The sequence below is a fragment of the Watersipora subatra genome, chromosome 8, assembly GCF_963576615.1.
Source record: "Watersipora subatra chromosome 8, tzWatSuba1.1, whole genome shotgun sequence".
Lineage (NCBI taxonomy): Eukaryota > Metazoa > Bryozoa > Gymnolaemata > Cheilostomatida > Watersiporidae > Watersipora > Watersipora subatra.
The window spans coordinates 7,308,452-7,336,215 of record NC_088715.1 but is presented as its reverse complement, the minus strand read 5'-3'; the positions used below and the strand labels follow the sequence as shown (position 1 = coordinate 7,336,215).

Sequence of the window (27,764 nt, the reverse complement as noted above, 5' to 3'; positions counted from 1 at the left end):
AAAGTTTTGCCTAATGGAACCCGAAAATACCTGATGACCACATAGAGTAAGGCCCGTAGACAACAGATGAGACTATCTATGTCAACACGTCAGCATTAGCCATGGCCTGAGATCTTTGTAGACATTTTAATATGTTTAGGATAAGGTAATTGAACACTTGTCTTTATAACAAACTCACACTGGTGTAAGCTACACTGTTTTTATTTGATTTGGTTGTATATTGATTATCCCAACAAACATCCCTTAGAGGACAACTCCATGTTTACGAATATGAGAAATATTAAACTAATGCTTTACAGATGAGCTTGCACAAAGGTTTAGTAGACTTTATCAGAAAGTATCTGTATTTTCTATCATTTGTGATTGTTTTTCAAGTTTGAGATGATCTGATTACCAGGATGTTTATGGATTAAAATTGACAAAATTTAATCGCGACTAAAACCCTCAAATCAAACGAGTGCGATTATGACGTCTATAGTTGCAGTTAAACTGACAAAATAGAGACGCATAATGCTGCAGCTCAAACACAAAAGCCGATATCAACTACATGCATAGCAATGATAGCAACTAGTAATGTAATTTCGCAAGTATTTTTCTTCTGAGTCGTTTAACAGCAATGAAGTTTAGTTGATTTTAATATTGAAATATCCTGGCAGTCAGACCACCTCAAACTCAAATAAAAGGCAAATGATAGAAAAATATCGATACTTTCTAATAAAAATTACCAAAATTTTGTGTCCGTTCTTCTTTATTATCATGTAATGACAGATACTTATCAATATTGGGCACTGATACCCATCTGGAGTATGCATAAGGAATTGGAAAACACTGCATATGAACACAAACGACACAGGAAAACATCATTAACAGAGTGCTTGAAGATGAACAACCGTTGCATCTATTCAGTAGCCACATTTATGATGTAGAACCCTCAATTACTGAACAAAAATAGAAAATTAATTCAAGTTTGAAAGCAAAATCCTACAAGAAATGAGATGAGGAGAAACGAAGCTATCAATTTATCCAAGTTGTCAATGAAGCAATTTATTGACATTATGAGCTTTTTTGCCTTGACATCGTATCATTTCAATGACACCTGCCACATCCTGTCAGTATCACCTCACCTGCTATGCCATGTTAGTAATATCTGCTACATCATGTCAGTAACATCTGCTACATCATGTCAGTAACATCTGCTACATCATGTCAACATTAAAAAAGGGCTTATGTATTGACAGTTCCTGCCAGAATGAGTGCTAGTGTCATGTCCTACCACCTGTTGAGATCAGTCAGATTCTGACTCACTGTCAGCTTCCTCAAACCACTTCACAAGCTTAGTCACCTGTCAAAAAAAACAAAAAAATGACTAGATCAAGTCAGTGCTCCTCAGTACAGTATGACACAAGTCTGCTTGTACCACAAACTAAGAAGATCCTGTCTGTTCTAAATTTATTTGCAAGAGGTTTACAATATTATTTTACTTTTAATTCTGCCGGAATTGTCATGAACAAAATTTAAAAAAGCAGAGCTTACTTCTTGACTGACCAGAGGGATGGCTGGAGAGGCTACGGTTTTATGACAGCAGTGGTTAGGAAGACGCAGCGTGTCAATTCCTTATACCTGCCCGAATATTCTGGCTGACGATTTCTTTAATGCTTTATACATAACAAATAGTTTTCAATAATGCTTATGATAGATCTACACATTGACCAATGCCGGGCAGGCTATTTATATTCTGGCCAATGACAGGCTGGCTACTGGTTAACTAGCTGATAAAGCATTGGCTCTCTTGTATATTAACCAATGAAACGCAGGATCAAAATATAATGGCCAATGAACTTACAGGTTCAGAGCTATGTTGATTAATCGTAACTAAAAATATCAAGCAGAACTTATTACCAAATGTAACAATGATATCAACTAGCATTTCACTACCACATGAATGCAAGATGCCAAGTTGACGCTCCCATACAATAACCCAAATGCATCTCTTTCTGTCTAGCATACAAATCCTCATACAGCTGAAGGTGTGAGGTGATATCTGATGATTTCATTTTACGTAAACAATGAGAAATGTCCAGGTTGATACAAAGGAGAATATCGTCTTGCATTCTGCAACAGGACTTGGTAATAGCCACAGTTCCAACTACATCTACCAACCTGAGTCTTGAGGCCAACAGCTGGAAGATTTTCATACCAGGAAATGATAACTTCTTCCTCTAAGATATCATTCTGGTAGAAGAACATTATAACCTGGCTCATGATGGGGAGATACATACTTCGTGAGTCTCCTCCGACAAACTCCTGAGTAACAGGAAATAGGTTAACTTTATGGATAGCTTAGGAATGAAGTAGATCCCTAAACAGAAAATATGCTAGTTGTGTGTTGACAACTCCAAATGACTACCAATTTAACTGTACATATTTTTACTATCATACATGTACATGTAAGAGCCCGTTCCTCTAACTCCTGTAAGTCAGCCTGTAACCAAGGTGAGATGTTGGGAAATACATTGCATCACACAGGATTTGAACTCAGATCTTCAGCATAGCAGCCAGGCACATTATCAACTGCACCACTCTACCACCACCTTGTTATACTGCAGAATAATTGTATAGATAGTTATTACATATGATGATCTCTCGCGGCACACATGACTGCCCGGATACTAGTAACCACAATTCCTTGTGACTACCTGTTACCTAAATGACTGCTCAAAACTTATGCCTTTTTTTGGAACAAGATCAAAACAAGAAATAGTTTTATCAGCGGGTTGAAAGCAAGATGGAGCAGCCTCAGAATAATGTCTCTTCAACAGAGAGAGAGACCAGCGCTCATTCGGGTGAATCTGACCCTGAGACAAAGTTGAACAACAATTAATTAATTATTTAGTAGGTGTTTGAATCTATCAGTTATAAATGCGATCGATTAGTCAAAAAACATGCAAACCAACTTTTCGATAGACGGGCAGCTTACAGCTAGAGTAAAAGCTCTTCCCACAATAACATATTTTGGATTGCCATTCAGGCCTTAGAGGTTTTTACAAAAAAAGTAGTTTCAACTTCAAATATTCTTTGGAAGATGTTTAATCATAACATTAACTTTTGAAATTCGAGGTACTTTTTACAAAGAGAGTAGACAACTTCAAACTTTCACAGCTTGAAGCTCACGTAAAAATATTCACATAGCGTGAAACTTTCCTAAATACTACGTAAGGATGAAATTTAGTTTCATCAGATGCATGATTGACAAATGATTAGACAAATGTAGTTTTACAGCACTGCTTATGTTTTTATTGTTTCTATGGCAACAAACAAATTATTCAGCTTTAGTTTCAGTGTTAACTGTTACTTTTTTGAGGCTGTGACTAGCAATTTCTGTAGACATCAAGTAGTTGGTTGTGAATCTTGGATACCCCAAACACTTGACGTACCGTCAGATACCTCAGACACTTGATGAATAGCCTAATATGTTGTGTGTGAGTAAGATAATTGGCTATTACTTGTACCTGCATAGCTTGTAAACACTCCAACTGAGACTTTTCACTCCTGTAATAGTTCTTAAAGACATGGAGGCAGACTTTCAACAGCTGCAAGTAGACCAATATTTACTAGTCACAATAATAGATTCAGTAACAGCTGACAACCACACTCTGTACAATTCAGACAATTTATTAGTAGAATATCAGCTAAAATAATAAGTAATTAGTTTAATATTAGTGACTGTCTCACTGGTTTCCTAAACGATTTTGTGACCAGTTTCAAATCAGCTATGGAAAACCATAACTGAAGTCTTAGTTTTTTTGTTGTGTTATGAGTTTTGTATGGCATAATTTAGAACAAATGTCTGGTTGAAATGAAATTATTGCAAATAATCTATATATATATATATATATATATATATATATATATATATATATATATATATATATATCTCAATGTTTGTCATCATCTGTTTTCTGTTTATATGTATACCGTCTGTATGGTATACCGTCTATAGCTATTAAAATCTTGGGAATTGAAATCTTGTTTCCTGCTGGATTTGAACTCGCAGCGATTGCAACCACAGTTTTAAAATCCAATTCTCTATCCACAACACTACAAAGATTTACGATGTCAACACTCTTACTAAATACTGTATACACCCTTTTCCCAATTTCACACGCTAAATGATGTAATAATTAAAGCTCTATTAACTCTAAATATTAGAGATGTTAAATATATTAATTTTTTATTTATTCACTTCTTCCTGCATAACATCAATAAAGGAAGTTGAAGGTTGACGAGTATCTTTCTTGGAGGGTGTAAAAGATATCGACCAAAAGAAGTGATTTAACGATGATTGCGCAGTTGTTCTCTTTTTACATCATAAACAATACAATAGCACTGTGCCGCATCATCTATTTGATTTGCAACTTTTGCGTAATGTCCAATGTATGGGTCTTGTTATTTAGAAACTGCGATGGCTTTATCTATGAAAGAATACCTCTCGGCCAACAATTTTGTCTCGAATTTCTTCGAAGGGACAGGGGTTTGTTCTCCTCGTCCCCGACTCGTTGCTGAGCCTCAGACTCCGTGAGGTTATCGTGAGTCAATTCCTCCCCATGAGACTTCAGCAATTTTTTGTAGTCCGGCTCCTTCAGGTCAAGCTCGAGTTTCTCACTTAACCCGAAAAGACTGCTCAAATATCCTTATTGATATCATCCTAATCAAAGCCCTTAAACTTATTGATGAACTGAGGGCATAAAGGTTTCTCCACAGCATTGAGGTTGACCTCCAAACCCTCATGTTATGATGCTTCAATGTCTCTGATGCAGTTGAAGATGTTATAGGACTTTCAAAGGTCGTCTCAGTGCTTCCAAGGCCATCTCGTGGTCGGCATTCACTGCTTCCAAAACCATCCTGTACGTCCGTCAGATATAATATTCCTTGAAATTGGCAATATCGCCCTGGTCTATCGGCTGCCGAAATGAAGTTGTATATGGCAGCAGGTACACAATTTGAACAGAACGAAAATCATTCAAGTGCGGGTGGTCGCCAGGGCCATTGTCCAGCACCAGCAGAATCTTGAATGGATTTCCATTTTTCCGGCAATACAATATAGCGTCACTTCTGGAATGAAATGGTGGAAGAACCAGTCCTCAAAAATGGTGAGTGTCACCCATGTCGTTGCACTCGACATCCATGTAACCGGAAGAGAGCTCTGTTGCGTTCTTTATTACTCGAGGGTTAGCAGCCCGGTAAACTAGCAGTGGCTACAGCTTGAAGGTCCTGTCTGCACTTCCGTCAAGCATCAAGGTTCAGCAGTCTTTAGCCGCTTCATATCCGGACATCGTCTTCTTCTCACACCGAATGTAGGTCTTTTATGGCATTTTCTTCCAAAAAAACCTGTTTGATAGACATCGAATACTTGCTCAGCCAAATAGCCCTCCTTTTCGATGGATGCCCTTCAACACTTGGAGTAATGGTTTGTGGTTTGGCAGCTTTGTGCGCCGTTCCTGCCTCTTCGGTCACAGCCACATGATGCAAAGCTTGTTTTAGCCCTCCTCTTGAAACTTGCAAACCACCCGTGGCTAGCAGCAAACACTTCTTTGGCAGCATTTTCCCCAACCTTAGCCTTAATGGCCTAAAAGATGGATTTGGCTTTCTTGTGAATCAGCATAAGGCTCAATGGAATACACCGCTGCTGCTGATCCTAGAGCCAGATGGCAAGAAGTTTCCCTACCTCTTCCGACATTTTCCTTCTTTTCTTGCTAATGATGGTGGATTGCATCGGCACTGCACATTTTACATGCTCCATGATACGATCTCTCCACTTGTAAATCATACCGACGGTCACCAGCATCAAGCTTCTTTATTATTGCCACTTTCGTTTCAAATGAAATGACTTGCCTCTTTTTACACTTCCACTATCACTAGAAGCCTATCTCTTTTCACCAACCATATTGAATAATGAATGCGCGCAATATTATACGATAAAAATGGCAAAGTTCGAAAAGCACTGGAGATGTCTGCACACTAGGACAATCTATGACCAACGGCAGAGGAAAAAGGTGTGCAATACAAAATCTAACTTACGGTGTCTCTGTACCAACAGTTTTGACATACGCACAACACCATTCATATCTACCGTTGTTCTTAACACGTATGTTCGTAAGTAGGGTAGCGTCTGTATAATGACACTGTCTGTAATTTTAAATATGTACATGAGCACAATTTATTAAATACTCTATAAGTAACTGCTGGCCTACATTGTATATAAATGTGCACTTACAGGATTGAGTACTGACAGGAGTTGCTGGGAGGTCATACTGGTAGCATTAGGTCGGTCTAATACAGCCTGCATTATCATGTGGTTCACCTCATTTATCTGAATGTTATAGGCATGCCTGCAATATATGATAGTACATTACTAGACAGGAATATAGGGTAGTACATTACTAGACAGCAATATATGATAGTACATTACTAAACAGAAATATAGGGTAGTACATTACTAGCCAGCAATATATGATAGTACACTACTAGACAGAAATATAGGGTAGTACATTACTAGACAGCAATATATGATAGTACATTACTAGCCTGCAATATATGATAGTACATTACTAGACAGAAATATAGGGTAGTACATTACTAGACAGCAATATATGATAGTACATTTCTAAACAGAAATATAGGGTAGTACATCACTAGCCAGCAATATATGATAGTACATTACTAAACAGAAATATAGGGTAGTACATTACTAGACAGCAATATATGATAGTACATTACTAGCCTGCAATATATGATAGTACATTACTAGACAGAAATATAGGGTAGTACATTACTAGACAGCAATATATGATAGTACATTACCAGCCTGCAATATATGATAGTACATTACTAGACAGAAATATAGGGTAGTACATTACTAGACAGCAATATATGATAGTACATTACTAGACAGCAATATAAGGTAGTATATTACTAGCCAGCAATATATGATAGTACATTACTAAACAGAAATATAGGGTAGTACATTACTAGCCAGCAATATATGATAGTACATTACTAGACAGAAATATAGGGTAGTACATTACTAGACAGAAATATAGGGTAGTACATTACTAGACAGCAATATAGGGTAGTACATTACTAGCCAGCAATATAAGGTAGTACACTACTAGACAGAAATATAGGGTAGTACATTACTAGATGGCAATATAAGATAGTATATTACTAGACAGCAATATAAGGTAGTATATTACTAGACAGCAATACAGGGTAGTACATTACTAGACGACAATGTGCTAACAAAACAACCTTTATAAATCTCTCTGCTTAGTTCAAGTTTATAGCAACCACCACAGCAGATGAGTAAGTGATAGCAGGTAATAATGATCAAAGCAGCCAACTTGCAGCCGCAAAACGAGGAGTTATTTTTGTCAAATGACTTCTAGCCTTTACAGCCTGACACAATGTGTGTATATCAGCCTCTGCAAACATTTGTTCCTTGGAAATTTGGAATTTATTAAGAATGAAATCATATAAGGATTATGATAGAAAGACAGCTGGTTGAAAGAGAAACAACATAAAAAAAACCTTCACTATAATAAAAGTCGTGTTCGCCTGAAGCCGCATGAAAAGTGTTAGGAAACAAGATTGCACCGCACGGGACTCAAACCCAGATATTTATGTTGTCAGTGATGTGTGCCATGATCTGAGTCATCCGACCACCTTTCAAAATCTAAGAATAATTATGTACATAATTATTACACATTATTAATAGTAGTAGAAAACAATAATCGCTCATACTTCCTCCCTCCTAATTTAATTTAAGTTAATTTCCTGATAAATCAATTTGTGAAGGCTCATGTATCACCCTTTTACATATCTCAAGTCGAATATCCATTGTTTTTTGTATATGAAATTACCAGAAACAATCTTTATACAAGTCAATATGAATTTTAATTACTTTTTACAAACTTTATCTTCAAAAAAATAGCAACAATTTGAGAATAATTGAAAATCTATTTGACACAGTAGCCATCGCTAACTTGAGAGTAAACATGGTTGAGAAAGTCAGCAATAACACTCCCAATCAATAATCAATACTTTTTGATAACCATGATTCTAGGAGATGTGCACCCGGTGAGCCTCATAATGATTTTGTATACTTTCCAGGTAAAAATTACAAATACGTAGTGCCAGTAAGCGGAAGTCCTGAATGACCAACAATATCCAGTAAATGGATGACCAACAACATCCAGTAAATGGATGACCAGCAATATCCAGTAAATGGATGACCAGCAATATCCAGTAAATGGATGACCAACAACATACAGTAAATGGATGACCAGCTAGGGTTTTTAGTTAAGACATAAAATGAGAATTTTACAATTTTATACAGTAATACCCTCTTCGTGCCTTAACCACGTTTAGATTTGACTTCATCAGTCGGTCATTTGCGTGAAGTGATGTTAAAAAGCTAACAACTTCTACTCATAGTGAAGAGCTCTCATGAGCTCCCAAAGCACGCTAACACAGTTTAAATTCAGTGTTTTTAACAAATATGAACTCAGGGCATCATTATCATATTGCTAATATTGTTATTATCATCAACAATGTTATTGTCATCATTAAAATAAACCATCATATAAAAAGAAACTTGAATAATGAAAGGAATCTAGTGTAATGGATGAAGCTGTTGATGTCTTGTTTACAAACTGGTTGGAAGTCATGAACTTTTGATGTTATATACCAGCAAGAAACAAGACTATGGAATACAATCAAAGGAACTACAGTTATTATGAATTTATTCACCACCTATTCCATCAACCATAGTCATTGAGAAGTTGCATTGCTGTTGATTTGTTTTCCCATCTGGTAACAATGGAACACTCTCCTCATGTACATGGCAAGAGTTGGGAAAAAGTAAGCTACACGATTTTTTACAAATCAAATTAATAGTTGTGGGGTATATCAAGAACAACAAGTAAAAAATAGGAGCAAGGGCTTTTTAAGCTTTTTGTTTATGAAACAAAGGCTTTATTTTAGAGATCAAGTTCTATCGCAGCTGTAATGTTTTGCATGCTTGCATTGCGCTGTTAACTTTCTATCAAAATCATATGCCTAAATACCCTGGGACTTTGTTTTCTTAAATAAAATTGATTAAAATGGGTGGGGCGCATCTTAGATGCCCCCCAACTACGTCATAAAATTGAACAGCTCAACTAAAATTTTTTATTTTAAAATGGAACAGCAACAGTGATACCTGCTGATGAAAGTGTAAAACCACTTTTCACACTTTACACTTTCCAAAACTCAACTGAGCAATCCATAAAATTATGAGATGGTGCTTGACGAAGACTCAATCAGATTAGGGCTAACTCAGGGCTGGTGAGCGTGTATCACATCACTACCAAACAAACTGATACTCATCAAACCTACTTGAGTGAATTGATGTCTAGAATGATATTCTCAGCACTGATTTTCTCCGCAGAAGCTCTCTGGAATGCATCGAGTAGCTCACTGTAGAACACTGAAAGGAAAACCTTTAGTTAGGTACGGAAGGCAGACGACTACTAAAGCTGAACAATCAGTGTCAGATAGTGTTTCCTTGTATTCGCTGGCGGTTAATGGGGACCAGAACCACAAGTGATAGGTAAAAACTCGCAAAGTAGCGTCACCCCTATACTGATGTATACATACTATAGTTATTTTTAGAGACATTCTATACTGAAGTATATATACCGTACAGGATGAATTTATTCGCGGAGCTATATTTCGCGAAAATTGTCTTTTCATGCATATTCGCGGATGAATTTATTCGCGTCTGAAAACTGCCACTTTCTAGAAAAAGTTAACTCTATTGCGGCTAGTAATAGAGTTATTCCCACGCATGTGCACACCGCGTGTTCCGGTTTATATTTAGCTTACAACTGCGAGGCGATCATGCTAAGCTACGGTAAGCAATTTTTGCTGCGTCCAGAGGTTATCACGAATATTCATCGCTTTGGAGGCTTTTGATAAGCCAACAATTTGTGGTAGGTAATGAGTTTTTTCAAAACTATTTACTAAATTAGTTGAATTTTACTTTGGTTCTTCAGTAAAACGCATTATTTATTTTTTTCATCCCTACCGCTTCATTATTTGTTTTAGTGTGAGAGAGAGATTTTTCATCATACACGCAAGCACAATACTGCAAGGGTGGTATATGTCATTCTTACAAGATCACGAATCATTCAGGGAAGTCTGGAAATTGAGGTAGAAGTGACCGCAGCTACTTACGAGGAGAATATATCTGTTTTAAAAAAGGAACAAAAACGCCTCTACGAGCACAAAACTTTGGCCAACCGGCAGAACTTTGCAATAGTAAGCCACGCGGAGAGTTATGATGATAACTTCCTCACCAGTCATGTAGTAGCGAGAGAATCTCCTTTAACATCTACCCAAGACAGTGACAGCGACAGAGCTGCTATTACCAAAATAACTAGTCAGAGAGCACCATTACACGCTAGTATTCACTTATCAAAAGTATCAGTTTAATTTTATTGCTCTAAACAACCGCCATATACATGTAGACTAAACTTTATATTTACTCCATTCATCGTTTGTAGAATTTTATTTGTATTTGAAATATTTTATTTGTACACTAAAGTTTGCAATAAATTATAATATATCTAAACATGAAATAAAATATATAATTTAATCATGTTTGCTGCAGCGATATCAAGTAGTTGTTGTCGATGAATGGGTCTAGGTTGACTGGTTGCTTCTCTGCCAATATTCCTGCGTTGATGAATATTACTACTTGTCTCTAGTTTTCGTAATCGGAGTAGGTTGTTTCATTCTCAATCTGCAGTAAACACAAAAAAGAAAACATAGTAATAAATGTTAAGGAAGTACAAAAACAATAGCTGAAGTATTTAATAAAAGCGATCCGTTTTTAAACAAAAGAATTAGCTAATGCAGTTAAATATGGAAAACCGTATCTGCACTGCAAATCAAATACATACCATAATGTCCAGATCAGAATCATGATCGTCGTCAACTTTGGTATTAGAGATTGATGGAGTTGATTTCAATGTAAAAAGACTAGGAGAGATTTTTTTGCGATGACGAAGCCATGCCGAATAACTTGTGAAAACCTTGAATAATTTTGTAAAGTTTGATGCAATGGCAATAAAACTCGAAGCCTGGCGATGATTTTAAAGAAATTTTGGAACTCGGCTACGTTTAGTACTTCTGCCTAGTGGCTATTTTTGCGATGACGCCATTCTGCATATCTTGTGACAACCTTGAATAATTTTGTAAAGAAATGTGATGCATTGGCAATAGTGTTAGCTCAAAGCCCAGGCAATGATTTTAAAAATGTTTTGGAACTCAACTACGTTTAGTATTTATAGTAAAAACTAGCCTACCAGCTAGTTTTTAATTTGCTGCAGTAGTTATTCTCCCTTGGGATTAAAAATAGAACTAATTATTCACGAAATTTTATAATTCGCGGAGTTGTCTGTTCGCGAAATCGCGAATTTTTATAACCAACGAATATTTTCATCCTGTACGGTATTATATAGTGATTTTAAAGGCTTCCTACACTAATGTGTATATATAAATCTCTCAAATAATCACTCCGCTCATGTTTGGTCATGGGATTAGTTATTTTTAAAGGACTCCTATACTAATGTGTATATATTATAGTTATTTTCAAAGGCCTATACTAATGTGTATATATTATAGTCATTTTAAAGGCCTCCTATACTAATGTGTATATATTATAGTTATTTTTAAAGGCTTCTTATACTAATGTGTATATATTATAATTATTTTTAAAAGATTTCTATACTGATGTATATGTATTATAGTTTTTTAAAGGCCTCCATAATGATGCATATATAATATAGTTATTTTACAGGCCTCTTATACTGATGTATACATACTATAGTTATTTTTAAAGGCCTCCTACACTGATGTATATATATATATTTTAGTTATTTTTAAAGGTCCATACCCTGATGTATATATATTATAGTTATTTTAAAGGCATTTTATCCAATCCAATAAAGACACGCTTCCATTAATTATAAGCATTATCTTCCTTTTCTTGATTTGATTAGACAATTTTGGAAGTCGAAGGTGTTTAGGAGGCATGATGAAGGGTGCCACAAGCACTCCGCACTTTTACACTTTTAAAAATTTAACAAAAAGTGAAACAGCGAGATGTGACGACTGCCATCGCAATGAAGCTTATGGAGAAATTTCACTGGATCAGATTATAAGATTTATGTATTATATTATTTTATTCATTTTATTAAGAATTTGTCAATTTTTTCACCAAACAAAGTATTGAAGCCATGAAAGCTGACCCATGAAGCGGTGAGGGAACACTGTAGTTCATACCCTTGAATCACATGACCCGCATGTGGCTGCTTATTATACAAATGGTAAGACCCATAATGACAAGGTTATGAAAGATTAAAATGTATATGGATGCCAGTCTTCAGGGAGACACATTCTCTAGTCATCACCAAATAAAGCTGCCTACAAACCTAGTAAGGTACATAGATATAAGCGATGTAACATACGGTCTGTATCAGAGGTCAAGAGTTCATCATCCGTCATCTCAGCTGCGCCGCTGCCCTCACTTCCTTCCTCTGACAAATCATCAGCGAGTGGTGTGAAAGGATAAGCCACGCCCTTGCTGCCAGCACCTTTATGTGCTAGAATAAAGATAAGTGCAACATAACTAGAGATACAATAAAACTACATACATGAATATGTATATGTACTGGTAAACCAACTATACTAAGACTGAACTAAGAAGACACACGCAATAGCTAGAATACCTATATAGAACATGTGTGTTTTATTCAGACATAAAACAGGCCCAGAGGTAATAGCAACAGTAAAAGTAGTGAAAGTGAAGATATCACTAATAGTTATAACAGTAGTAATAATCATAATGCTTTAACACAAACTACAGTATATCTTTAAAAGGCAGAAGAAAGCTTTAAAGAAAGCTAATAGCACTAAAAGGTGCTATGAAATATATGAGCACGTTCGTCCTTGGTGTGATCGATGTGGTTGATCATGCGAAACATAAATACCAGTTTGACCGTTTTCTGGTACCTGCTAGTTTCTTATTTTTCATTGAATGAAACTAAAGGTGGAGCTAAAGGTAGTTAAAGCTAAAAGCTAACTAAAGGTAGCTTTTCAAACTACTACTAATTATAGTAATACTACTAGCTATAGTGGGAGTAGCAGAAGTAGTAGCGGTAACACAAGTAGTAGTAGCAGTAATAAGAAAAATACAAGATTATAACCACAGTTTCCATTAGAAACATGAAGTATAACGCTGATGCTCCGCGATTTTACTTTGTTACTTTTCCTAACAGCAAATTGAATCAACTGACTATAAACCTGAATGGTTTATAGTAACTGTTAACCGGTAACTAACCCGTATGGTTACTATAAAGTTACATGTTTATAGTTTAATGGTTACCTTGGGTGGTTACCGATATAATACTGCAACAATTCTAGCTGATTTGTCCTAGCTTGTTTAAAAATGAGCGACACGTTGAGTTTTAAACAACTGACTGAAGAAAAGAAAGCTTAAGATAATACAGCCCAACTAATGCTGATGTTTTGTCTAATAGGAGAGTCAGCAGAGATATTGAGAAGCAGATGTTAGGGAACACTAACAAAGGAGTAAAACGGACAGAGCTAATAATGAAAACGATGAAAAGGAAGTGAAGTTGAAAAACCAGCCAGTAAAAAGAAAGACAAACGTATAAAGATAAATGAGACAACCTACCAGGTATAACTTCATCTCCCCACTCTGAGGCAGGTGCCTGTGACACAAGCATTATCTCTTCATCAAGCATAGCCTCTGGTCCTAGCTTCACCTACCGCATGATCAAACATACCAAAATAATCTAGGCACTAATCAACAAGGTTTGTGCTTTATTTCTTAAAACCTCAAAATGCATAAAATTAATTTTACTGAACCACAAGCTAATTAGTCTTCAAAAACAAAACAGAAGACAACTCTTAATAGCCTAGCTATAACTCACCTTCGGGTATAATTGTGATTACACAAAGTTACACAGGGAGACAAAGACGCACTAGGGAGACTATAACCTCCTAAAGAGAAAAGCTAAATACTATTTATATGCTATTTATATCCTCTAAGGAGGGAGTCTAAATCCCGAGGAAAATGGCCTATATCGTATTTATAAACGAGGAGGGGGCTACATGAGTTAAGGACATGAGACTATAGCTTTAAGAAGCAGAAGCTATATCTTTAATGAAAGCACAAAAGGAGTTATATGAGCAAGTTCTTCATAGGCGTGATTGTCATGGTTGATCATGCGGAATATAAACACTAGTTTGACAGTTTTCTAGTACCTAGCTGACTTCTTATTTTTCATTGAATAAAACCAAAGGTGGAGAATACTTTTCAATGCTTGCACTTAAGCTGAGTGCAGTAAAGATTTTGATGTCATTTAATGTTTAATATTATTTATTTGACAGAGTAGTGAGGGAAAACTGTGCCAGTTACAGTTGCCACCTCACATTTACTCCTGTTTTGGAGTATACTAAATAAACTCACCGGTCATAACTTCAAAAGTCCTTCTGTAGCATTGTACTACGCATGCAGTCAGTTATCTCCATCACACTTACTAATTCCTGACAGCGGAGTGTACTGATTTGTTACACACACCAGAACGAGATTGTTTGTCAAACAACACTGAGTTTTTGAAAAATAATACAATATGAAAAAATTGTGAATTGTTTTTCCTGAAAAAAATGTGACATAACTCATATAAGTCATAATATTATTTATATCAATGATTTGAATCATTTGATTTTGTGGCCCAACCTTGTAGTAATATAACGTAATATATTAGTTTGAAATCTATGAAAAAAGTAAACAGGTAATAAAGAAGCTCTGAGACAACTTATACAAACTAAAAACAAAAACAGTCCTAAATTACAATGTCTGACCTATGACAGTAAATGGATTGAATCAACAGCTAATCAACCAAACAAGATGAAATTTGTATCTAAAATCAAAAAGCTTCTGCAGCGCCACACAACTCTTATCTGACCACTGACCATAATTTGAATTGGTCCCTATAATCACAGAGTAAACCATAAAGTAAATCATAGAGAGTAAATCATAAATTGTTACCTTATTTCTTACAAGGTAACAAACTGCTAGTTGTGCTTATTCAGCGCTACCAGCTAATAACTGCAACCTACTTGCTAACCATCAACAAAAAGGTGCAACAGCTATGGATAGGTTGAGATACTGACCTGCCCGCCGAGTATGATCTGAGGAGTTATCTTTACACCAGATTTCGAAGCGCAGAGTTGTGTTCCCTTGTAAAGTATGACATCATCACAGACAATGCTATTGTACACCTTGCAGCCATCTTCCACCCGAACACCTTTCCATATTATACTGTCTTTTATTTCCACATTTGCTCCTGTATAGAAAGATAGCTCAAGTTCTCAGTTGAATTGATAGGAGATGGAAAAAGGCTATATAGGAGTCCCTGTCTCATGACAGTAAACTTGCATCTATGGTGGATATTAGGCTAGCAAAGACTATGACAGTAAACTCCATCTAAAGGCTTTTTTTAAAGTATTAGCCTACTAAACATGATAGACTGTGTACTAGATGATAGCAGGGACATAGATATAAGTCCTCAGCGGTCAGTCTAATTAGGACTTGGATGATGCAAATGTAAATTCTTAAATTTATGAGGTACAGAAAGATGAGAGAAAATAATATTACACATCGAGGGAGCCCCCACTCCATATTTACAAAAATTTCTATGTATGTATACAGGAATATCCATTACGCGTTTACTGGAATCTCCACTGCATCATTACGGGAATTCCCACTTGTGTTTAGGGGACATGGTGTGATTCCAGTGTTAACCAAGGTAAAAGTCCATGCATTAGGAAAAGACAGACATACCAGCAGATGACCAACAATGCATACAGCTGATCTATCTACCGGTACAACTTGATGTAGATGAAAAAATGTTCGCTCATTGGGCAAGTCGTGTCGACGAAAAGACCGCCATACCAAATTCAGATAATTCACGCAAACCAACTCAATTGCATAACAAATCTCAAATGTAATACAACCTCATAAGAAATGAGGGATGTAGCCTGGGGACATGACAAAAATCACACAAGCTACGTTTAATATCCAAGTACAATGCACCGTCAAGATACGATTACCCTGTCATACGATTTTTTCTTCTTACGATGTCATCCCTGAAACGGATTAAAATCGTATCCTGAGGGTGCACTGTATATGAAACCGACATTGTTATACAGGTATATAACACATAACTAACGATGACTAAGCAATCAAGCTGAAATCAGTAACGCTTGCATACTTTCTAAAAGTTGTTTTCTCTTGAATTTCAGACAACGTCAAGTACGTAAAACATACATAGGTGACTCATCATACCGATAGAACAATTGTCACCAATAACGCTGTTCTTCACCACAGTACTGTCTCCTATAGACGTATTGCTTCCAGTGATCACACTCTTCGCCAGCTCACATGTCCTACATTTAAACAAGCAAATTTGAAAATGAATGAACACCGTAACAGTAAAAAATGATTGCTCTGTAATCGTATTGTGTTGAGTAACAATGTCTATGGTAATGGTGAGATACGACTAAGAGAGAGCTAAGGTCGATGGCGATATAATGATGGTGTGAGTGGGAGCTGTCAGATCGCGGCAGTGTAGGATTAACTGTTTTAAGGTGATGCCATGGCCTTTTTGGGATATTTGGTATATAAGCTATTGATGACTGCACAGATGGCCTTATTCTACAGTATTGTATAGAAACAGGCTCTTGTACGTTATCTAACGACTACCGCAAAATACACATACATACGAAACAAACAAAAATTTAAAAGATAAAATGCATTGTTAGGAATTATCATATGAAGCAAAGTAACCAATGGGATAAAAGTGACCAGAACATTCAAACGGCTGTTGGCACTACTCTAGCCATACATAACTGCGTGCAATTAAGAACGATGTGGTGACCCTGAGCTTCATTAATTTGACTTGTCAATCACTTCATCAGAGCAGTGTTTGCGCTACAGCTACTCGCGTGAGAAATTACAGTTTCTATGCCCTAGCAAAAGTAATATTCAGAAAGATTTGACCTTGAACTTTACTAGAGCTTTACATATCAGTAATCTATAGTTACTAGTTTACCACTTTGAAGCCCAATCTTTTCTATACAAGCGGTTCCCTGATCATAGACTGTATTAATAACTTTTTATCGACTGTGAAAATACTTAAGATTGCACAACTCCTTTTGAACTGAACATCATGTTAAAGCTCTATGCTTCGTTACTAAAAAATGTTAATCAGCCTGTTATTATAAACTAATGTTCTGTCAGCAGCCATTTTCACTACTCAGTCGGTTAGAAGTACCCTCGGTATTTCAGCCAATATCTCCTGAGCTAATCGTCCTACTGTTTGATATAGTCCTATCGTCCTATATCGAACTATTTCAACTGGATCTAGTTAAAATTTCATAGTTAGAGTGAAAAAGTATTACTTAGCAACCAGATTTTCATAATCCATAATTAATCCATCCATAATCCTACACAAACTGTAAGTGCAAGAAACCATATCAAAACTACGCAGCTGAACTTACACTGAGGTAGGATCAGGTAAGAAAACAACACCCCCAAATTATACAAGCTTCAAAGTATTAAACACATTGCCATGAAATATAAGCACAAACTCGCATGCCAGCTTTTATAGAATGCCTAAGCCGTAGCCAGTTTTCAAGGGCTGGGTAAAATGCGAGTATATACAGTACAAGCAACCATTACCGACTGAAGTTGCATCCCTTGTGCAAGTGAGTTGCACTGCCCCAAGTCCTGTCAGGACAGAACGGATAGGCCCACTTATCCATTACCTCTCCGCTCACAGTTTTATACGAGTAGAAATCACAGACCCGAGCTGCATAACCTTCCTCCAGTATGTTCACGTGCATCGTAGCACTCAGGATCTAGAGAAGACAACCACGGTTTATGATATTACGTGAAGGTCAGATTGACTTCACCTACACTCTACTAGTAATGCAGAGATGCAGCTACAATCAACTATATCTAAAGAATTATGCTGAATTTAAAAATCGAAACAGATTTTAGCTGGTTGTCATATAAATAGATGTATATCTATAAGAAAATGTAGGCCTATTATTTAATTTTGCAGATATTAAAAATGGCTTGGCAGTATCGCGATATTGAGCACAGCCGTAGTACAATCAACAAAATTTTTAGAAAAATAATAATATTAACATATTGCACACCATCGGTCATTATATACTTCGATCTTGTAAATTCGAATGATTATTCTTATAACTAAATCTTATAAAATCGAATAATTATTCTTACAATTAAATATTGTAATAATCTTATTGGTAATATTGTAAGAATCGTTAAAAAAATATCATCGTCATTTCCTTTACTTTCACTGCTTTGGAAATCAGTTAGAGTACCAAAGTACTCGTTCTAAGTGTCCAAAATGTCAGAGTCACGTAAAAACGGCAAAAAAGAAACGGTCACTTTTCAGTACTTTTACGATAATTACAGAAACCTTCGGCAATTAGACAACACCATAGACTGGTGAAATGTGCACGTTTTTCTCGTGAAATGCGCACGACTTAATAGTTCTACTATTTGTCGCACGGATAGTAAACGCCACAGTTTGCTGTTTTTTTTGCTACATTTTGTAAAGCGTAAAAATGCAAAACACTTGTGAAAGACTTCATCGGGCCTCTTAATTGCCCTCTACCCTCCAATTCTCTAATGAACATAAAAAAGGGGAAAATGGTTAATATTAATAAAAACGCCGGTTGAGAAATGAGTTGAGTAATGAGTTGCCTGTCACTTGCTATTAGCCTGGCACATTGTCAATGGAAAATTTGTGTGTGCTTAATAACGAGAGCTACCAGCTTCTTGTGACGTTATGTTATGACCCTGTGTAGTACGCAAAGTTGTTGGGTATTTGCTCCTATATAGCGACATATATCAGCTAGCTAACAAATCAATCTCTGTGGCCTAATTGGTAAGGCGCCATACTTGTGAAAGGGAGGGTTGAAGATGACATCTTTTTCGGAGCAGATTCTTTGTTCGAAGATTTTCCCACGGCCAAACACGAGCGAAGCGAATGTTTGGTAGCTTTATGATAAATGCATATGCGCACACAACTCCCAAAAAATTATCCGTTAACAGCTGTTACCAAACTCTTGTACAAAAATCCTATCAAAAAATTTAACCATTTTTGTGTAGAGTTGTTTAAGTATAATAATGATACAAAACACACTTAAACATTTAAATGTGTTACCAAGCCTTTGAAAAGTTTCCGCAATATCCTAAAACTAACCCATCTGATCGGATTATACATAAATAGACAGATTACTTTGGCCAAAAATTGCGATAAAAACTTGACAAGCTTTTTCTAATCAAAATTAAGACCGGCCAACGAAACGCCAATAAGGTAATGATGCTCGTGGAGAGATCTCACTGGGCCAGAATCTAAAAATAGTTTAAGTATTTTAGTTCTTAGTATTAAATATTTTTATGATTATTTTTTACGACATGAAGTGCTGAAGCTGAGCTGCAAAGTAGCGAGGAATTACTGTCTTGGCATTCATTTTGGCTACCCATAGCCACATCTGTAATAATTGTTGCTACGAAAAAGTCATTACCTCAGCTGCTAGCATCAGCGATCTAGGAAGGCAATCCTCACTTACAATTTCTTTTGTATGGTCACGTTCCTTAAAGGTTTATGAACTAATCAACTAGAAAGTTACACAAATACTCAAAGCAATAGACTGAGTAACAGAAGTGAGATAGAGCTAAAACGTTGATAGGTTGAAAGAGACAAGAGAAGACAATTACAAGAAAACCGCAGATGTAGCCAATATGCATTCAAAAAATACCCAACAATGACTGAATAATACCTCCTGATTGCCAAGAACACCTTGTACGAGGTGGCTGACGGTCTGGTAGTCGAAGTTGTCTGTTAGTAAGCTCGGTACCATGGCAGCACATATGGTCACCTGACAATCCAAAAGGTCGTACCTCAACTGGAGCTCTTTATTTTCTCTGATCAGCTCCTGCACAATAATTAGCAAGCATCAGGTTCACGACAGCCATCTTGTTCATAGGTCCATTAGATTACTTATTTTTATAATATTTAAACATTTTTAGTGAAAAATCATAAAAAAAAAGATTTTAAATATTTCAAATTATTGGAACAGTGACATAATAATAGACCTAAAATCTATCAAAAACAGTGACCAAAAGAATTGAACTTTTCCATAGAGCGATAAAAAGTAAAAATTTATTACCCGACAAAAAAATTACACAATTACACTATAATAAAAGTCATGTCCGCCAGTCGCCACGTTAAAAGCATTAGAAAAAAAGATCCCACCGCCCTGGAATTCTTTGGATTCCCAAACAAGCTCCATTCTGAGTCAATCCACCACCTTTCCACATTTAAAAATCATTGTACACCTAATTATTACATTAATTAATATTAATTAATGTAATAATTAATATTAATATTAATTATTACATATGACGATCTCTCACAGCTGTCTGGATCTCTGTACAAATGAGAGAAAACGTGGTGAAATTGTTGAGGTTAATGTTGGGGTTGTTTTTATTGTTGAAGTATTTTTCCCTCTTCAAAAAACAAATGAATATTGTAGGAAAAAGCATCTAATCTTCATAATCTTGGCAAACTCATAAAATAACATGAACTCATAATTCTTCATTATGCATAAAAATACTAAAAAGTAATTGAAACTATATATAATTTGAAAGTAATATATAATATATATTTTGATAAGGCATTAAAATGCTATCAAGTCTAAAAGTCTTAGTAAAGTTGATACAAACTTTTGTGTTTGAAAGCCCGCGAGCTATGCATATATATACATATGCAAACTGTATGCACCTTCATACAGTGAAATGGCCATTTAACTTGTTGGTCATTGAATGGCATGACTTCTCATAGGACAGTTATAAATGATCATCGTTGAGGACATAACTCCTGATTGAAATAAAGTTTTCTGTCTGATAATCTTTAAAACGTGCGAAGACTTTAGTTGTCACTGACTCAACTTATGTATCAGTTAGTAAGTATTGTCTATCTATTCAACCACTGTGATAGGATATAAAATATTGAATCCTTTACTGTTGGGTCTAATCATTTTGTGTTCGCACATTTCCAATGAATTTTTATCCTTTTCATTTGATTTAGGGTTCATGATTTTTGGTTCCATGGTATTTATTCAAATTTTCATACACTACAAAATTTATTAGATTGACTACTTTGCAGTATTAATATGTAGTTGGCAGCATTTAACTGCGTCATCTCGTGAAGATACATAGTGACATACAGACATAAAGACAGACCAAGGGAAGCAAATCTGCACATGGTTCTAACATAAATCTATACATATGTAAAAGTTATGAGAGCTATCAAGTAAAAATTACTTGTTATACACCTTGTTACACCTGTGAAAAGAAAAGGTTTGACACAAATGGTTTACCTTCTACAATAGATACTTATTAACCTGATATGTACAAACAGGCCACAACACCAGCAAGAGACTGAGTCAACCTACAGTGGGCAGCTTCACCTTGCTAGTTCCTTCCACTTTCATGTGAGAGAGAATCTGATTGGTGGATTTATTAATAGCATAAAGATCCATGGTATCAGCTGAGCGAAGTCTATGGCCGGGTGGACATTTCTTCATCACCTTTGTAAGAATGGCTTCTTTGTCTTTTTCTCTTGTTTTCCTGAAATAACAGAATCTCATTTTAGGAGTTGTCTTCTCAAATACATTCCCATAGAGTGAATCCCGAGTTTTAACAAAGGCGCTTGCAGCAGCTGCCATAAATGAGCTAGTGCTGAGTTTAAGGAACTGACCATTAAACCATAACTGCCACGTACAACTTTTATCGTATTTTCTAGGTAAATCAGACACGCTGATTCCGATTTTGTACTCAATATAAAGACTGGTCCACTAACTTTCAAAGTCATGAAGGATTTTTTAAAGCATTTCAATATCTGTCTCAAACACAACACAATCGGCATAACGAGCTCTGCCCATAAATGTGTGACGTAGCCTAGCTTTTTAGGAACAGAAGTTAGGGATGTTTAGTCCGATTTAGAATGATGGAGATGGGTGTCTTAAAATCCATTACTATCTAAATTCAGCCTTCAAAATAATCTCAGTCTTTTCTGAAAGGTAGATAGATAAGCTATTTAACATGGCATATTTAAAAAAGCACGATAACAATGCGAGCTTGTGATAAAACCGCGCTTTTTGAGCTCATTTTTCTCGGCGTCCAGCCCATTTAAACATCATGTAACAAGCTACGAGCAATTTTATATAGTTTATATACCTTTCCTAAAATACTGAGATTATTTTACAGGCTGGATTTAGATAATAATGAGTTTTAAGACACCCATATCTATAATTCCAAATCGGACTAAACATTCCTAACTTCCGTTCCTGAAAAAGGTAGGTTTCGTCACATATTTATGGGCGGAGCTTGTAATGCCGATTGTGCTGTTTTCGAAACGGATATTGAAACGCTTTAAAAAAGCCTAAATGACTTTGAAGGTTAGTGGACCAATCATTATTTTGAGTACAAAATCGGAATCAGCGTGTCTGATTTACCTAGAAAACACGATAAAAGGTGTACGTGACAGTTATAGTTTAAAGACACGCACCTCTATCATTCTAAATCAGACTAGACATCCCTCGCTTGCCACACTATACAGTCAAACATGGATAACTCGCCCACGGATAGCTCGAACACATGGTTAACTCGAACGGTTTCTTTGGTCCGTTCCCACGTAATGATAAATTGCTATAGATAACTCGACCTCACCTCTGTTAACTCGAACAGTCTTTTGCCCAACGGCTACCGAGACGGTTGTTATCGCTTTAGAAAAATCACTTTATTCCAAGTCATAGAGGTAAACCTCAACTTTTCGTTAATCATAGGTGTCGTTATTACCATCGTCGGCAAAATATTTTTTGTCAACGACTTTTCTAAAGGTTTGGTGAACTTTTATTTTTACCAAACATCCGCTTAGCGATCGCCTTTCGGAAGCATGGAAAAGTGAGGTGACCTTCGCATAAACTTCAAGAAAAATCGGCAAAATTGATTTCGGTTAAAACGCTCAAAAGAAAAATATGTCTTTTCTTCTGAGCATTTCAACAACGATCAAGTTTTACCAATTTTAATCTAAAAAACGTCCTGGCAATAACATCACCTCAAACAACAAAACAATCTCAAGTGATAGAAAAATCTCCTACACTTTTTTGATAAAAAAGTTTTAAACTTTACATTAGAAGCATTTAATTTGAAACAAGCCATTTATGCTTTTGATTTCTATTATAGTTTGTATATGTGCATGTATCTACTAATAAATAAATAAATAAAAGAACTTGTGACAATGCTCTGATAACTTGAACACTCTGATAACTTGAACACTTTCGCTCGTCCCGTGAAGTTCGAGTTATCCGTGTTTGACTGTATTTCTAGTTTATTTGCACTATTATTCTCCTCATGAGTGGTTAGACTTATAATTGCTTATATTTAAAAAGAAATGGCCTTACAGCCATGGGTTCTTTCCTCTGTATTTAACTTCATAGACTGAGAATTTACTTGTATAAATAGATGAACCCTATGGCAACCTAATGGCAACATCTGTAGCAGTCCGCAAAGTCCAAAAGCACCAAATTAGAAGTAGCATACCATAGAAGTTGAAACAGAATGCGTTTGCCAAGCTATTTCTGAATAAAATATAAAAAAGGTTCATTATTATCTTAAAATTGTCTTCCCTTGACACAGTTACGATGCATCAATCTATGTCGATATGTTGCTAAAGGCTAAAACTAACTATTGTAATGTAGGATTATGTTAACTTTGAAAAAAAGCAAGTTTAGGATGATAAACAATAGCTGCTCACGTGTTTGTCCTTTCTCAACATTACTTTCCTTAACAGAACATCAGCATAGACATAAAGGGAAGACAACTCTACGGTTCATGTACAGCAAACATAACTACATAAAGTTCTAACATACTTGTGAGCCTCAAGGCATGCTTTAAGGTTAATATTAGCAATGAGATCTCCATTGAGTAAGACAAAGTCTGTAGATATCATCTGCTTATCATCGAGATCTCGGAGGGCATCCCCGATGCTCTGCGCATCTTCGTTGATAATCACCTTCAGTGTCATGCATCGTGCCCATTCTGACGATCTGGGGAAGCAATCAAGTGAAACAATGTTAAGGATACTGACCAACAGGCCATTTTTAGAACCAACTCCAAAATACCATAAAAACATAGGTGGCCATTTTGAAACAAAACTATAAATTACATATTTTACCAAGTGAATAAAACCTAATTGACTCATAAAAATTGATCTTGATTACGCGATGACAACAAGGCCGACGCCACGACTAGCTATGCTAATGCGTATTATGGGCTTTTTTCAGCTTCCAGCTTTTTTTCTTCTGCTTAATTACTATTATGATGAAAATAAATCAAAAATCAAAATCCAAAGATTACTGCCAGCGTAATCCATATCAAAAGTGTCTCTGATTTCAACTTGCACTATCTTGCATTTCTCACAATTAACTTTCGCCTTTTGGAAAGAAAACAAAATCGTTCATCTGTTTGACTAAAGACTGGTTCACACTGTATCGCCATATGTCATCCGGGATCGTCTGTGATAACAAATGTACGATCACAAACCCATCCGCATTTACATCCGTGAATAGTTCGAGGCATAGCATTCTCATTATACAACACAGTCGTGGCAACGATGAAATACTAGTCCTGAGGCGACTGTCATGAAAGAAAATGTAGATCAAGCGATCCGCGACAGCCAATCACTACCGCCGAAGTGGTGCACCTTGCACAGGTTGTCATAGTGTTGACAGCTACAATCTTAACTGACAAATCTGTATTGCTTCAGCGATGCCATCAATTTACGGTACACATGGGCGACGATGAACGCCGAAAAGACCAGCTGACATGCGGTGATATAATGTGAGCCAGCTTTAAGACAGGGGCAATTGTTATTACTGAAAGTCAGTCAGAAATACTTACAATACCAGTTGATTATAGAGATCACTACTTGAGACAATACAGCAGCTAACCAGAATTCCATCAATCAGTACAGTTCAATTTTGTTTAACGAGAAGTATGGATTGGAAAATACCAGAAATGACTAGAAGACGTCTCATGTAAAAAAGCAACAAAATACTAGATATTAGTAAACATGGATGAATATCGATATTATCAATATATTGGGGAATTCTACGTACTCAACATAAGATTTAATCTGATGAGGGAATGAAGTGCAGTAGATGATAACTTCTTCCACACCAGCTAGAGAAAGAAAGGCAAGAGTGTAGTCTATGAGAGGTCTGTTTGCCAATGGTACAAGCACCTGCAGAGACAGTACACATTCAATTCAAGGTGGTTAGTCCAGCTCACGTCATCATGAGAATGTCCTAGCTAGAATGTCTATAAAACTTGATTACATTTGCCATTTTTTTCAAGGAAACCAACCACAATAAAAATTATGACAGTTAAACAGAAATATTCCTTTTGAAACCTGTATTGTAAACAATCATCAGCTTTGGTACAACGGAGCGTCTTCAATACCAGTTGTACTAGGTTAACCAAACATAAAACACTTAATTTACTAAGCATTTATCGAAGGAAAAAAGTGAATTACACAATCATTGTGGTTTTACAAATAGTTGTACAATGTCTCAACTTATTGCATTACACAAAGATTCTTAATACCGTATGTAATGTAGTAACATAAAATGAATGAATTAAATCCTTCAGGCATGAAAACATTTTGAATATTTGCATGATATATGTCTATAGTAAACAGCAAATTATCAGTCATCATTGGCTAGATGGGTACACAGGATGATGACTGACTTCAACTAGGAAAAGGAATGCATGTTAAAATACGGCAAGCAAGCAATTCCATGATCACTTCATCAACGTTATACTTTGCATGAGCAATCAAAACAGCTCGTCAAATCATGATCTAGACGAAAAAGATGTGATGCCACGCTTGCAGCCAGTCACACCGGCACTATTATTTGAAGCATAAACTGCACGACGCTTCTGGGTGAGCAGACAAACCGCCATCAAGTGAGAGCGTTGCTCAGTTGTCAGAGCGACTGACAACTGAGCGACTGACAACTGAGCGACTCGATCAGTGTATTGTGTTGATCTTTTTGAGTAACACTATACACTTAACGCAGTGACACTTTCGTTGAAATGCTTAGCAAATAATGAATAAAATATAAATAAAAAACTACAAATGGACAATATACATGATATTGTCCATGTATATGGTCTATATTTCTATTTTATATAATAAAATATATAAAATAGAAATAAAGACTGCTTACGATGTTTATCATAATCCAAGCACACTGCTCTTATTTCTTTATAATTTTGTAGTTTTTCTAGATTCATAGTCACTTTTTTCATGTTCCCTTGAAATACTTACCCTAATATTAACATGCTATGTCGTGACTCTGACGAGCTTTTTGATGCAAAATCAAAGAATTAAATTTCTATCAAATAATCAGTTAAGCACCGCCTTGATTTAACTCTAACGGCCAATTTCCAAAGGCTTGTTTTAAAGCCATCCAAATACATGTTAACAAGTTTACATGTTAAATTAAATGCCAGTGAAGTCAAAGTTGGAAAAAGAGCAACGTCGCGTATACTGATATTGCTGCAATGAATACTTGTTTGTCATAGTTTTTTGGTTGTTTTATAACATAATGTTTTAAATGGTGTCATGTAAACCTTTAAAATAGATACAAAAAAACTGTTAATGGAGAATGGTATGAATATTGCACAAACTTTGAAGATCATGATTCATACTTGTTTAGTACATTAACTCACCAATGTTTGTTTTCTTTTACATGTTTTAGGTGCTAGCTGTCATGCTACACTTTTGGATAAAGAATAGCTAGACTGTCAATGTATACGTCATACTTTTGCAAATACAATATTTCACCTCTTTATAACGCACATGTGTTCTGGGAATGCAGAAGAGATTAGTTTACACTTAAAAAATTTTATACACAATTCATCCAACATAACTTGAGTAAAAATCTCGCCATCGGGAATGCGAAAAGGTTTGTGATCACCGGTACTCCAGCTAATAAGAAGGGGTTGCAACGAAGCACGTGTGACAGAAGACATTGCACAACTGTGTAGTTTTACGAAGTGGGAGCGAATACATACCCTAGATTTATCCAGCGTACATGGCTGAAACGATTTGTCATAACTGTCCGCAATTATAACGGCTAAGAAAACTTCTGGTTCTTCAAGTAGTGTACTGTTTTCGGAACATTTCTTAGTGCTCGCCATCACAGCATTCTCAACGCAAACGAAACTACTCTTACGTCAGCCAATAAAGAGTGACAGTCTGTATCAGTGATCAACATTGTTGCTCATAGACTGTTTATCCGTCGTAATATTTAATTTTGAGCTATGTGTGGTTATATCGGTTTTACCTTTTACAAAAGTGGCCATAGCACAACTGAAGTACTGAATGTTGAAGTCTCAGTTTTGGTTTCATTAAACCAAAGTTATTTCGGCGAAACAAAAACATTACGGTTGTCATTGA

The 27,764-nt window shown here is 36.0% G+C and overlaps 1 protein-coding gene across 1 annotated transcript; it reads right to left on the bottom strand.

The window, feature by feature from the left end:
- Positions 1-246: 246 nt before the first annotated feature.
- On the bottom strand, positions 247-27,512 carry LOC137401539 (translation initiation factor eIF2B subunit epsilon-like). The gene is made up of 15 exons (XM_068087943.1): positions 27,380-27,512; positions 25,417-25,541; positions 24,169-24,345; positions 21,691-21,865; positions 20,014-20,169; positions 17,876-18,054; positions 16,481-16,581; positions 15,307-15,479; positions 13,802-13,892; positions 12,573-12,707; positions 9,436-9,526; positions 6,275-6,389; positions 3,510-3,590; positions 2,161-2,304; positions 247-1,342 (listed from the first exon to the last, which is right to left on the bottom strand). The coding sequence occupies exons 1-15, from the start codon at positions 27,503-27,505 to the stop codon at positions 1,286-1,288; spliced, it is 1,926 nt and encodes a 641-aa protein (XP_067944044.1). The 5' UTR covers positions 27,506-27,512; the 3' UTR covers positions 247-1,285.
- Between the last annotated feature and the right edge of the window lie 252 nt (positions 27,513-27,764).